This window comes from Pyxicephalus adspersus, chromosome Z (genome assembly GCF_032062135.1).
Source record: "Pyxicephalus adspersus chromosome Z, UCB_Pads_2.0, whole genome shotgun sequence".
NCBI lineage: Eukaryota > Metazoa > Chordata > Amphibia > Anura > Pyxicephalidae > Pyxicephalus > Pyxicephalus adspersus.
In genome coordinates this window covers 43360056-43373434 of record NC_092871.1, presented here as the reverse complement: position 1 = coordinate 43373434, position 13379 = coordinate 43360056, and the positions used below count along the sequence as shown (strand labels likewise).

Below are 13379 nucleotides of genomic sequence, written 5' to 3'. Positions count from 1 at the left end.
ATGAGGTGTACATAGTCAGCAAAACTACACGGCACCAGACAATCCAAACATGTTTGGCGATGCAAAAGATGAATTTCCATATGCAAACCCTGTTGATTGCTGGTCATCACAATACAAAAACAAAAGTTTTTACACTACCACAACATCACATTTACATCTGCTTTAGGATTTTAATGTTGGGGTATAAAAGGCAAAGATACAGTTATCAAGTACAAAGACTCCCCAGCACTGAGCACTGTAAAAATACACAATCATCAGATTAAAGTGACTGACTGATTTCATAACCATTTTATTTTCTGATGAATAGGATTATTAGATTACTAAACTTGAGCAAGAAAATTTTCTTTACATTTTGGGAACTTTGACATTTCACAGAAGCAATAAAAACACAGAAACATTCTTGACATAGCACCAAGTCTAGGAAAAAAGTAGATGCTAGTAAACTTTTACCAAAAAAAAAAAAAAAGGATTCCACATCTCTGGTTCATAACTTGTTACGTAGTCACCAGGGAAGAAATGAACGAAGAGTATAATTTGTGACTGCTCTGGGTCTGCGGCCTACACATGGAGGCTTCTAGCAGCAGTCTCAGCTTTAGAATGTGTGCACAAGAGGCGATTACACATTAGAAAACACACACATTTTACAGGAAGTTTTATTTCTTATTGAAAAAATGGCTTGGAGACAGTCTCTAAAGGGTTTTGTTTTTTTACTAGCCACTCCCCTCCCCAAATGTGTTAATCCTGCAAAAAAATCTTAAAAAATTAGTTAAATTAAATTTTTTTAAATTTTTTGTGCTTGAATTCTACCAGCCTTTCAGCATTGTTTCCAGCTGTCTGTAGACCACAGAACACCTCCTCACTAGATTTTAAAGAAAGGGAGGTATTCTATCAAGATTTACAATACTGCTTTTGTATACTTAACAGTGAGTAAACGTTGTGCCCTAGGACAGGAAATGTGTTATTAGCAGGATCACCAGGTTAAAAAAAAAAAAAAAAAAAAAAGCAGCCACTACACCTAAGCTGAAGGTAGGCTGCAATATAAGAGTCTAAAGAATTTCAAGGATACATTAAAGCTGAAACTATGAAGTTATTGAGATTCAGAACAAACAATGTTGATTTGTTAAATTAGGACCATTTATTGTGACACTTGTAGTATCCGATGAATGCTGCATGCAGTCACTTTAAACATTGCATTCTCTCAGCATTTATGCACATGCTTGATGTATCTTCTCTAAAGAACGTTCCATTATTAAACCACTTAACTATACATATTCGGAACAAATTCCTATGAAACGGGAATACAGTGAACTGAAGAATGCACAATGAATTTCGATGGAATATGTAAAGGTGTGTGTGTATGTGCGCGTCAAACAGGTGTGAGCAATTCAGAAAAAAAACAGCATTGTTCTGTTTAATGCTTCAATGTTTAAAACTTTTATTTCCCAGTTTAGGTTAGCAGCCTCAATGTTATATTTCACATATTAAAACATGAACCAGACCCCTTATATATTTATGGTCAGACAGTTGCAAATGCAGTTCTTAAGCTGGCAGCTATGTGTATATGTGAATCATGAGCAAGCATCATGTCAGACAGATTGTTCCAGACACATTAACAACTGTGCAGTGACAGTGCGAAGATTACGCAGGGAGCTGCAGCTACAAAAAGCTATACATTTTAAACAAAGTGTTTATTTTATTTTTACCAAGCATAGACATTTGTTATAATTCACAACAAGATAAATAATCCAAATTTAAACTAAATCAGCAATTTCTACAGTATGCCATTAAAATGGACCTTCAGACATACAGAATGAGAAAAACCTGACGAGTGTCTATTTACACAAATTCTAAAGTGAGTTTACAGAACTGTAAGTTAGCCCTGGTTTTACCCAAGGTAAACAGACAAATTTAAACACCTCTGTGGCTATTCTATCCTTTCAGTGCTGGAAGGAAATGTTTTATGCCCACCCCACTATCTTAGGAACAACCCTCACTAACCCCTGGAAGAAAATTCACAAAAACATCTGTGTGCAACAGAAAAACAAAATAAAACATTTGGCTTGGTTATCGAAACTTTGTCACCCGATGAACTCAAAACTACAACTTTCCATTGCCACAGACAGTACATCCAGAAAGCAAGGCACAACGTGCTAAAGCAGGAAGACCCTAAAACTGGACGTAGGAACCAGATTGTTCTACCGAAAGATGCTGTCTAACTACTAAAAAAAATTCATGACATTTGAGAACTTTTAAAGAACAAAAATTAGCGGGTACAGTGACCAATGTTATCTGCCCATTACTTGTCTTTTCTTAAAAAAAACAAAAACATAAAAAGGTTTTAAAATATTGTAGCTAGTATGTTAAACATAAAACTATAATACACTATCTTACAAACACTGTCAGTGCAACTATTAAAGGAGAACATACTGAGTAGCCCTCAATAACTTATAAGTGCTTTGCACAAAACTGACAGGTGTTATTATGGTACCATTCTTTTAGGTTTGGTTTTGTCAAAAATGAGGTTATGCGTCAAAAGGTCATGCTGGCGAAATATAACAAAAACAAATTATTATATTTGGTTAATATCACTTTTTATAAATACCAATGCTTCAAGGTCAATACACCTGCAGATGATTTTTCAACTTATATATTTAAAAAGTTATTATTTGCATAACCTTAAAGAAAGTAAATGATCTCTGTAGAATTTAAATATTCTTTAAATGTTTGATATTTGAAGTACACTCACTGTGTTAATATTTTTCTTTAGGATAAAAAGATAAAAAAGGTGAGTTAGGAAGATTTGGCAATCATAACTAAAGTCTAACAAGCGTAAATGAACCATTGTCTGCTTGTCTGGTAATGTCATATCGGCTATGGTTGCAGAAGTAAAAAGTTTAAGCATACTGGGGCAAATATTTGGGAGGCAGGGACTATACACAGATTGCAACATTTAAGGCTACTTTTGAAGTTTACCATTTTAAAAAATTGCTTTTTTATAATACAGTTTGCCATTATAAAGTCCAGCTACCCTTCTATGTTGAAGGGGTCTTTAGATGAATCTTTCCAGCACTGAAAGTAAAGTCTCTGCTCCAGCACACCGTATAACTGGAGTCTCTCTTGTAATTCAGATTGTGACGAAAAGCAGCATCCTGATTTTACTTTTCAATGTGAACCTTCTTCTTTCAGATGTATTCGAACATTTAGTGAGGGAAGAAAATGAGATCTGCTTAATTTTAAAAAGACACCTCACTCCAAACCAAAACCCTAGATTAAGTACCACTCAAAATGTGGTCGTAAAAGGCATCTCGCCCCCCACCCACCCACCCACTGACCGCCCAGCCTAGAATTGCCAGCCTCCTAGCTGACAGATTTTAGCAATAGGTTTAAACAACACTTTCTCTGTTGCCCGATACCAGAACAGCCCGACGACATATAGGGCATGTAGAGTTTTCAGAAAGCCAGCGATCAATACAGTGGACATGGTACTCGTGAGAGCAGGGAAGCTTGCGTAGCTTGTTCCCTTCTGTGTACTCCGTTATGCACACACTGCAAGTTTTCAGGGCATCGTTTTCACCATAATTTCGGGTAGACAGGTTATCAATTTGTTCTTTGGTGAGTCCTCTTGGCTGATCATCATCATCCTCGTTAAGGAGGAAAAACTGGGCCAGTCTGAGAAATGGCAAAGAACCACTTTCTTCAAAGGTCACGGATCCTCTGGTATTACGCACCTCCCTCCTGGTTCCAGAAGTTGAAACATCATTACTTCCATTGTCAGCTTCCATGGGAGGATTAGGAGGCTCTACCGGCTCTGGTGCAGGTGGTGCTCTGGGAGCTACTGTTGCACTGTTTTGAGTTTCCACACCAGCTGCTACTGGAGGAGAACCAGCAGCAGGGGTGCCAGGCTCAGCATCATTGTCACTATACATGAAGTAACTGAGTTCCCCAAATCCAGTCATTATCTGTCTCAGCATTGTTTGTATAGCAACAGAGGTAGTCTCACTTAGGCCGGTGTTTAGTATTCTACGAATTGGAATTCTGATAGTACTGACGTATGTCCGAACGCCGGCACGTTCAGACCTTGAGAAAGTGCGTCGGAATCCTCCCCTCTCACTCTCATAAGTAACGGTGTTATTGGGGGTTTGGGAACGTGAGCGTGTCCGATTGGCAATGCTGTCTCTTTGACGATATTCCCCTGGACGTACACGCCTGACCTGAAGATCTAAAACTATGGTTGGCGGTCTCTGACCATTTCCTGTAGCATCTGCATTATCTGGAGTCTCTGCTGAAGGGGGCTGTGGAGAATTTCTTGTCTCAGAGTTTGAAAGCATAGAGCTTTGGATCGGAGAATCAGCAACTAGTATCTGTTGTCTAGCTGTTACGTGTTGCCTAGTTCTAGAGCTTCCTTCGGTCTCCGGGGTAGAATTGGTTATATATGCAGTAACCAACTGTCTAGTTCTAGAACTACCCTCTGCTTCAACAGGGGAAACATCGACAGTCTGTGATGAATTATGCTGAGCCCTTCGAGAAGGTGCTTCAACAGTAGGATTGAAGGGTGATCTGCTTCTGTCATACCTTGACCTAATCCTTCGCAGTTCTGGGCTTCTGCTTCTTGCCCTTCTTTGACCTCTTTGAGGAGCAGGCTCCTCAACAGCATTTTCTCCTGTTGCCACAATTTCAGGTTCAGTTTCCACCTCGGGTTCTGGTTCAGCCTCACCCTGATTGGTCAGTTCCATATTTTCCACTCCAGAGCCTTCTGACTGTTCACTAGGGGGCAGATTTGGATTACCGGTGCTGCGATTCACGTTTATCTCCAAACTAAACCGAAAATCCCCACTATTTGGATTTGTTCTGCTAACAGCCCTCCATGATTGGTTGCCACGTTGTCCACTCCTTGTTGTGTTTCCAGTCTGGCGCACTGAGTTTAGCCAGTCAATGATTGAATCTCCATTGGAGTCTTCGGTAGCCTCACCTGAAGGAAGAGAGGAAAATAATTTTATCATATTACCAAGGCAATACAACTATTAGTTTTCTATTTAGCATATTTTTCAATTAAGTGAAAGCATACATCAACATGATATCTACTTTTAATACCCCCCAAAAAATTCAAAAACACTACCATGTTAGGCTACTTTTCTTGCTTTCATTAACTTTAATTTGTATACTAGCTTTATTTAAGTTATGACTGCCCAGGTAGAACGTGTTCACTTCAAACTTTTATTTGTACTTTTAGTGCCTTATTATTGTCGATTTTCGGGGATGATGTTTTCATGTGTATTAGCATGGTAAATTGTAAAAGTATTTGCAATATTTGGTGTTTGGCCTGCTTTGTCTTCAAACAGCTGCTGCTCTTAAAGCAACAAAGCACAATGCAAAGTAGGGTAAACCCTGTCTCTGGCCTGCCATGGATGTTGCTTAATATAAGTAAAAAGGATTTTAAAGACCTATATTTGAAGTAAATTCCAAACACATATTAAACTTGGCAAAACAGTTAAACAGCAGACATCACTAGTAAAAATGGATACAAAAAAAAAGGTGCGTATCCTGAAGTACAGTATTAACTAGAAAATGGGTCACGTGCTGGTTAATTGATACAGTAGCAAAATTTGACATGTGGCAGATGAGAAGTTTAACTAGTGGAGAAGACTTGCAAATTACGTCTGTGAAGCTCATTTACATCTGTTTTAGAACTAGTGGTTAACATCACTTTATCACTTCTGTACCTCTGTTTTCCTCTGCATTTTGCTGAGGTGGACCTTCTTTAATTTGCTGCAATCTTCTCAGCAACTCTTCTTTAGTAATCTCTCCTAAAGTGTGAATACAAAAAAAAAGGTAATTAGCAGAAAATTCAAACTCAAAATTAAAGAAAGTACATGTGCATTTATTTCAGTAACACAAAAAAGTCAGATCTTCATCTACCAAGACATTTTATATGTAACAAACACCATATAAAGTTAATAAATAAATAAAAGTATGCAAGGGCAGAGGTGTAAACCAACAATACCAAAATCTGTTCCAGAAAAACTATTTGAGTCTGCCTGCTATGGGTAAAATAGCCAACTGTAAACAGTGTCCTAAATGTGCCCTAAAAATCCCCCTATATGTTTGGTGTAATGCTGAATTATCCAGTAACAAGTACATTTGTAACACGGCTAGAGTGAAGGAAACGTGAGAGATCTGAGGAACCATAGAGATCCCGTCCTAGAATTTACCAGACAGACCCAGCCCTCTCTGCACATGTAAGAAAGTTGACCACCATGCTGCACTTCTTCAGTACCACTGGTCCAACCCCAGAACGAGACTGGGAGGCTAAGAAAATCATGCCACCACAAGAATTAAATGGGCAAAAAAGTGACTCTGTAAGAGTGAATTAAAAATAATAGTGTGTGAATGTAAATGTGTATATCAATGTGGGTGTAACTAACAGAATCTCTTGAGGGCAGGGACTAACATGAATGTTTTTTTTTTGAGGGCCTGTTTATGCTGTTGTACTACATTAAACACACACACAGACACAACATATATTACAATAATGTTGCCCGTTTATTTGAACGGCCCACTCAATGAACCAAAAACACAAAAAAATAGCCACATGCAGCATCTTTGGCAATACAGCTTTTGTTTGAGCATTGGTATGCGTTGTGCTGTATTACAAGTACATTAAGAAAGCACCAACTGGCTCAAAGCATAAGTAAACCCCGGAAGTTGTCTGCCATAATACACATATTTGCAAATTATGGCAGAATTACCTAACAAAGTGCTGTCACTACTCCAGTCTCTTAATAGTGGTTTCATCTGACTTGGTCATTACAGATTTTAAAGTCTTTTTTGCTTATTGATCGACAGTGTGGGGAATCGTGCCAGTGTTTTACATACATGACTTCCTGTACAATGCTAAAAAGGCCCTTAGGAAAAGCACTGACAGATCAGACATTGCTAAAATAATATTTTTTACCCTTGAGTAGACTTTTCTTCTGTTTAAAAAACTAAAAAAAAAAAAACAAACAAAATTTATTTACCTCATACAAACCATTTAAACAATGTTACAAGCCAGAAGCTGCTGATTACCGTATTTTCCGGCGTATAAGACGACTTTTTAACCCCGAAAAATTTGTGCCAAAGTCGAGGGTCGTCTTATAAGCCGGGTACCGGTACTTACCTGCAGCTTGCTTCACGTCCGGCGTCCCCGCGAGTCCTCCTGTGCAAGCTGCACAGGAGAACGCGAGCCTGGACTGGCTCTCCAGTAGAAGGAACACGCTCATTCATTCCTTAGAGGAGTGTGGAGCAGTGTGGCTCCTCCTGTATCCCTCCTCCAATTACTAGTACTGTACTGTTCTTTCTGCCTCTCAGTTCTCACACAATAGCGAGATCTGACAGGCAGAAGGAACAGTACAATACTGGGCGTATAACACGACCCCCAACTGATTGGTTAGAGTGGGGGGTCGTCCTATACGCCCAGTCGACTTATACGGCCGAAGATACGGTAGTTAAAATGAGGATCTGTTCAGGAATAGAAGTTGGTAGGGAAGCAGTTAAAGAGCTAAATTGTGATTTTTTTTTTTTTTTAGACAATTAGTGCTTTTTTGCAAACATTTTGTTGTCAACCCTGGCTAAAATCTACATGATGTGAGCACAATGGAGATAAACGTAAGGCTGCATACACACGTGCAATAATTGACAGGATGCACGAACAAGTGCTGTACCATACAGCAACGTTCTGCTCTATGGCACCCCACTGCACACTCTCCCCCTTCACTTTCATTAAGATCGTTCGTTGTCCATCGTCCGTGGATCCACCAAGACGGTCGTTCGGACTATGGACGCTGTACACACACCAGATTCTCATACGGTATCGGCCCTGAGCCGATTCTCAGACAAGAATCATTGGACGTGTGTACATAGCCCTAGACTTCTTAGGCTGGGGGTGGGTTTTTGTTTTATTATTCTTTGCAGTGGATTACTTTCCTTTTTATTACCGTTTACATGTAATTGTGTATCTATGTGCATTGAATTACTACATATTGTTTAGTGCAACAAGTCAACCCTCCTCTAGCACCTACACTTTCTAACATAAAGCTAAAATTAAAACCCATTTTTTTACACCAAAGCACTAAAAATATATTTAGATAGAAAACAGTCCTTTCATCAAGTGTTAAATATGACCTTATTTCTGAAGTGTTTCAATAAAATGATAAACAATGATAACATTAATCTGAAATGTGTACCTGGGGTTCCTAGCAAATTATTATCTCTCATGAGCCGGTAATCCTCTTCATTCAAATTATTCACAAACTGATAGAAAGCTTCCTCTCTGTCCAACCGGTCCATCTGACTCTGGCGCTGAGAATCTGACTGTTCAGCACTACCTTTCCCGGTAGGATCGGTACTCTCCATGTTGATTGATAGATATAATGGTGAACCTGTCTAACTAACAAAGAAATTATATGAATACACTAAATACAGAAAGTTTAGCAAACGGGCATGATCAGAAGAGCCAACAATGAACGACCAAACCCAACAATACATTTAAATTCTCAGTTATAGGTCTTTGTACTGATGACCATTGTCATGGGGCAAAAATAATTATTCTAAATTCAGCATTACAAGTCCCCATTACAGGAGACGGAGGGACATCTTCCAATAAATACATCAATTCGTGTAACAGCCCAGTTTTATTTACATTATAGAGGATTAGGGGTCACACTGTTTATTACTGGTATTTTGTGCTGTGTTAGAGAGAATTCTGTCCAAGTAACAGAGGTTTTACATGAATTGTAGCAATCACAGGCACACACTTAAGAATAAGGCTCCAACCTGGAAGTTTTCCTAGAAATATCTGTGCAGTGGGGAAACATGGAGTCATTTCATTTTACAAATGCTGCCAACCATCACACAGACACACTGGCTAAAATGAGTCTATAAATGAGGACCAGCACAGGCGACAGCCAGGCAGTTTGTAGTTTTTTAGAAGGCAATCCTGTTATCTAGTATCAAAAAAGGTTAACTTTTAAACTCGCCTAATTAGAATCTGAGATAAAATATTTATTCCTTATTTGTCATAAGACAAATCACAGCTTGTCACCTTGTATGCAGCTTTTTTTCCTGCATTTCCCATTTCTACCTTTACTTGGTAAACAAGTATGGGCAGGGCCTCTGCTCACTGTACTTTGTTATTACTAAACAAATGAACGTACTTATTACAGCTGCATTTTTCTGTATTCTATTCCTTGTGATTTTCATTACTTTATACAGAGCCAAGGAGATAACACAAATACATTTAAAGGGGAATTCTTTACCATTAAAATATATCAAATACAACGGCTACAAAAGTCATTTTGTAATTAGTTATTAAAAATAAAACTTCTGAAGTCCACACCAGGCATTGCTCTAAAAATAGGAATTTTGGTTTTGATTGGATACTCCCCAGTGATTAAATACTGCTAATAAAGCAAATGCTGCAACTTTAACAAAAGTGAAATTGCATTTCAAAATAACGGTTGATAAAAGCCAAGTCAGACAAGAAGACACACTACATTCAGCTGTACTCCCAATGCATGGATGACAACTGTGTTATGTACTGTCCATATTTTTGTTTTTCCTTTTGAACAGTAACATTTAAGGAAAAGTTTTCTTAGGTCTTTCTCCCCCATACTTCTATGATCCTAGAGAGCATAACAGGAGCTTTCCAGTTGTATAATAATATTTTGCATTTTACTTTAGAGTCAGCAGCTATATGTCTAACCTTAAAATTAAAACAGCAAACAAATTAGTAAGGGTAAATGAATGTTCAGTAATTCTTAACATTCCAGACAGGGTCAGTGTAAATAAGGAAGCATGAGTTTTCTTTTTACTCGTTAAAGAAGCAGAATCACACTGGGGCATTGGACTAGCTATGCAAGAGAGGAGATACTGTTCAGATATTTTGTGGTTTGACGTAATATAAAAAAATTGGAGACGCAGGACAGAGCTGATCAATTCAGCTACAAGGTTGTGCGGATCACATTTTTATCACACAACCTTTGCTGGACCCACACGTAGCTACTGAGACACAAAACCTGTAAAAAACCCATGGGGAAACAGACCCTGGCTTTACTAGAAAAATAATGACCTATGTAAAATCCAGGCCTATTAGAAAAGGTGATTGGCAGGGCTCTATTTTAGGATTAACAGGTACATGACGTGAACCTTTCCTGCACCGCCGTACTGCTGGTAATGTTTTTTCATTAGGCCATTAAAGTGGAACTTTACCCAAAACATAAAGGCTTGTGAAAAGGATTTTATTATTATTATTATTTTATTATTTATTAGTATTTTTATTGCAGAATAGACAAGCTAAGTTCATTCTGCAATAAAGTCCTCTTGCCTTCCTCATAACAAGTTGCTTGAAAAAGTAAATTGAGCTTTGTATGTATGTTCTTAGCAAGTCTTGGATGAGACGAATATTCTCCTACGTGCATGTGCCGGAATTACGACGTCCTTGCTGCACCAACGTGGATGAAGAACTCACTTCAGAAGTTGAAACTGGCGAGGAAGCTTATGGAAGTCACGTGGCTGGAAGGAAGACGGGTATCAAGGGTTTACATATGTTTTGTTATTAAACAAACTTTTAGGTGGCTTAAGCAAACTGTACTGAACACAAACTGCTGGCACAGTCACTCACTTCTCCTATAGTGTTTACATCAACATCAGTAAAAGGTGTCATATTTCTGGGTCTATACTAGAATGCTGGAAATATTTGGCCATATTCAGGATGTATAGGTTCATTATTCAGCTTTTACTGTGTTTTAAACCCAAGAAAAAATATTTAATAAAAAAAATTAATCAAAAATATAATATATTGATGCTTACCAGTACTTTATGTGGCGACTACTTTATCAGATTTTTTTTCAATGAAGTGTGCAGTTAGACTTGTAAAAGTTAACCTGCGCTGGCAGCAGACTGGGGAGCCACACTGCTCCTCTTACAGACTGCAGTGGTCAGGTCTGGAGGGGTCCAACACAATCCCCCAGGTGTTAAAAAACTGTAAAACAAGACCTCTATGCTCTGTATAAGAGCAGTGGTCCAGCTTTACGGTAGCACTTACAATTACAGAATGGCAGAAAGACTGCCAACCACTGATCAACCCACCTTCTATATGCTCCTAACACTAAAAGAAATGTGGGAGGCCACCCTGCTGTTAATGAGCAGTTATCTGGCTATGGTCCTCTATATAATAATCACAAGTACATGTTCATTAGCCCTACACATTTGACCATACAAAAAAAAAAAAAATCATTTTATCCTTCCCACCACTTACTAAATCATTGACAGGGTCTATGAAATGCTTGGAACTTCTGTACATTTAAATATGTGGCCATCCCCTTCCTTGGAGAGGAAAATGTTTGCGCAGCCTAATAGGATATCTGCAGCAGACAACCCCAGAAGCTACACATGTAAATAAAATGACAGCACCAGATCTTGTACACAGAATCTGAAGCAGAATCATCATCATCATGGGAAGGGACAGCCAGCCCACCATGAGTGCTGGTGGCTTCAATAGAGTGATTTTCCTTATCCTGAATCAGCCTATCTATTTACAGCAGAAATAAACTTGTTGGATGGAGAGCTTCTGCCATAGCCCGTGTGCTCCTAGACTGTAAGCTCTCCGGGGCAGGGTCCTCTCCTCCTTCTGTGTCTCTGTCTGTTAATATTATGCAAAGCACATGTACTGGGTATGGCACATACTTACCTTGTGCCGTCACCCTGCAACAATGACAGGGCCAGGACTTCTCATACCGTCATCCTATGCAGGAGCCATCTTCACCGCAGACTTCTGTGTGATCCTCTCCTGTCACTGGATGGGATAATCCATGCGCATACAAAGCCTCCATCACAAGAAAAGCCTCAACATACAAGAGAAGAGCGGGGGACAACATCCATAAGCGTTGTATCATCAGCCGCCCTCCAAAGCAGAATGACGCCGTGGCGGAAGTAGCATCGGATGGAGCGTCACCTCCTGATCACAGCAGATCCATATTGTATCCATTACAACAAGATCTCATACCTACACCATGGGTTTTTCTTACACTTTAATCCCCCTTCATTTTCCTTACGGTGCTCTAGGAGTGCCTGGAAGGCGACTTGGTCGCTACATACAGCGCCTGGAAGGCGATTCGGTGGCTGCAGCACTCCTCTGTTCTCCGGCACGGATAATTGGGATGGATCCATCCAGCAGCTTCTCCCTGGAAGGCCGGACTCCCACACTTACCATGACTTCCTGGGTTCCTCAGTGTCCTGGCAGCCATTGCTGGGATCTGGTGTTGCTTAGGAAACCCTGCAGCCATTATCAGATTGTTATATAAGCGGGCCTGGCCCTGGTACACTGATCCGATGTGATACACAGGTCGATCATCCTGGGAGAGGCGATGCCCCTAGGCTCCCGGATCATACACAGAGCCCTGGAATAGGGAGAAAGCGACCCCCCCCCCCCCCCTGAGATCTCCCTCTGACCTTTCACACACGCCGAGCCCTGATCACAAGAGAGCTCCGTTGACCCCCAGATAATACACACACCGATCCCGGTAATAAACGAGCTGTGTTCACCATCCCCCGCACACGCACAAACCGACCATTGTTTAAGCGGCGCCCAACACGAAAATGGAGACAAACCCCTTACACCAGCCCCGGGAAACCCGCTACAAGGAATTTGGGGCCTCCCGTACCACAGCAAAGCCCCGGCAACCCGTACAGTCTATGGCGAAACAGTACAACCCGTCGCGGCCTAGCGGTGTCCATTTTCTAAACCTACGGAATAAGAAAATATTTGTCCGGGGAACCGGGCTCCCCTGAACCCCTGCCAGCGTACATACCGAGAGGAGAGTCCGCTAGCTCCGGTGTTCAATCTTTTTCCGGCTCCTACGCCCAGATAAATCCTCACTCCGCCATTTTCTCCATTGTTACGAAGGCAGCCCGGAAGTGAGCGGGAGGGGCGTGGCTTCCATGTTACAGAATGGTGGTGTACGCGCGATAAACTCTGGGTTTTCCGCGTAACCGTGACGTCGCACGGCTGCCATGTTGCTGGGACGACGTATTAGATGCATGGCGCCACTTAGTGTACATTCGCGCGACTGCACAGTCGGTCGATAAAAACCAGAATTACTCAGACAAAAAAAAGTGCAGCAAAGTACATTACATGTGTATTACATACAACTAGGATAGATACTGAACTTACCTTTAAATAATATTTGCATAATGTACTACAGCAGTTTATTATTATTATTATACAGGATTTATATAGCGCCAACATATTACGCAGCGCTGTACAATAACTAGGGATTGCAAATGACAGACTAATACAGACAGTGATACAGGAGGAGAGGACCCTGCCCCCAAGAGCTTATAAT

At 40.2% G+C, this 13379-nt stretch overlaps 1 protein-coding gene across 2 annotated transcripts; it reads right to left on the bottom strand.

The window, feature by feature from the left end:
• Positions 1-1402: 1402 nt before the first annotated feature.
• RLIM (ring finger protein, LIM domain interacting) lies at positions 1403-12990 on the bottom strand. 2 transcript variants are annotated; one of them, XM_072429452.1, is made up of 4 exons: positions 12846-12990; positions 8223-8421; positions 5721-5804; positions 1403-4969 (listed from the first exon to the last, which is right to left on the bottom strand). In XM_072429452.1, exons 2-4 carry the CDS (start codon positions 8389-8391, stop codon positions 3384-3386), a joined length of 1839 nt encoding a protein of 612 aa, XP_072285553.1. In that variant the 5' UTR covers positions 8392-8421; positions 12846-12990; the 3' UTR covers positions 1403-3383. The 2 variants fall into 2 exon arrangements, with proteins under 2 accessions (XP_072285553.1, XP_072285552.1); XM_072429451.1 differs by having other exon boundaries at positions 8223-8425; positions 12846-12985.
• Positions 12991-13379: the final 389 nt, after the last annotated feature.

What these genes read in the sequence shown, in the direction of transcription:
- RLIM (XM_072429452.1), bottom strand. Translation starts at nt 8,391, where the DNA reads ATGGAGAGTACCGATCCTACCGGGAAAGGTAGTGCTGAACAGTCAGAT. An exon ending in TAATTTGCTAGGAACCCCAG is followed by an intron (nt 5,805 to 8,222) that starts GTACACATTTCA and finishes TTCACACTTTAG; the next exon opens with GAGAGATTACTAAAGAAGAG. An exon ending in AAATGCAGAGGAAAACAGAG is followed by an intron (nt 4,970 to 5,720) that starts GTACAGAAGTGA and finishes CTCTTCCTTCAG; the next exon opens with GTGAGGCTACCGAAGACTCC.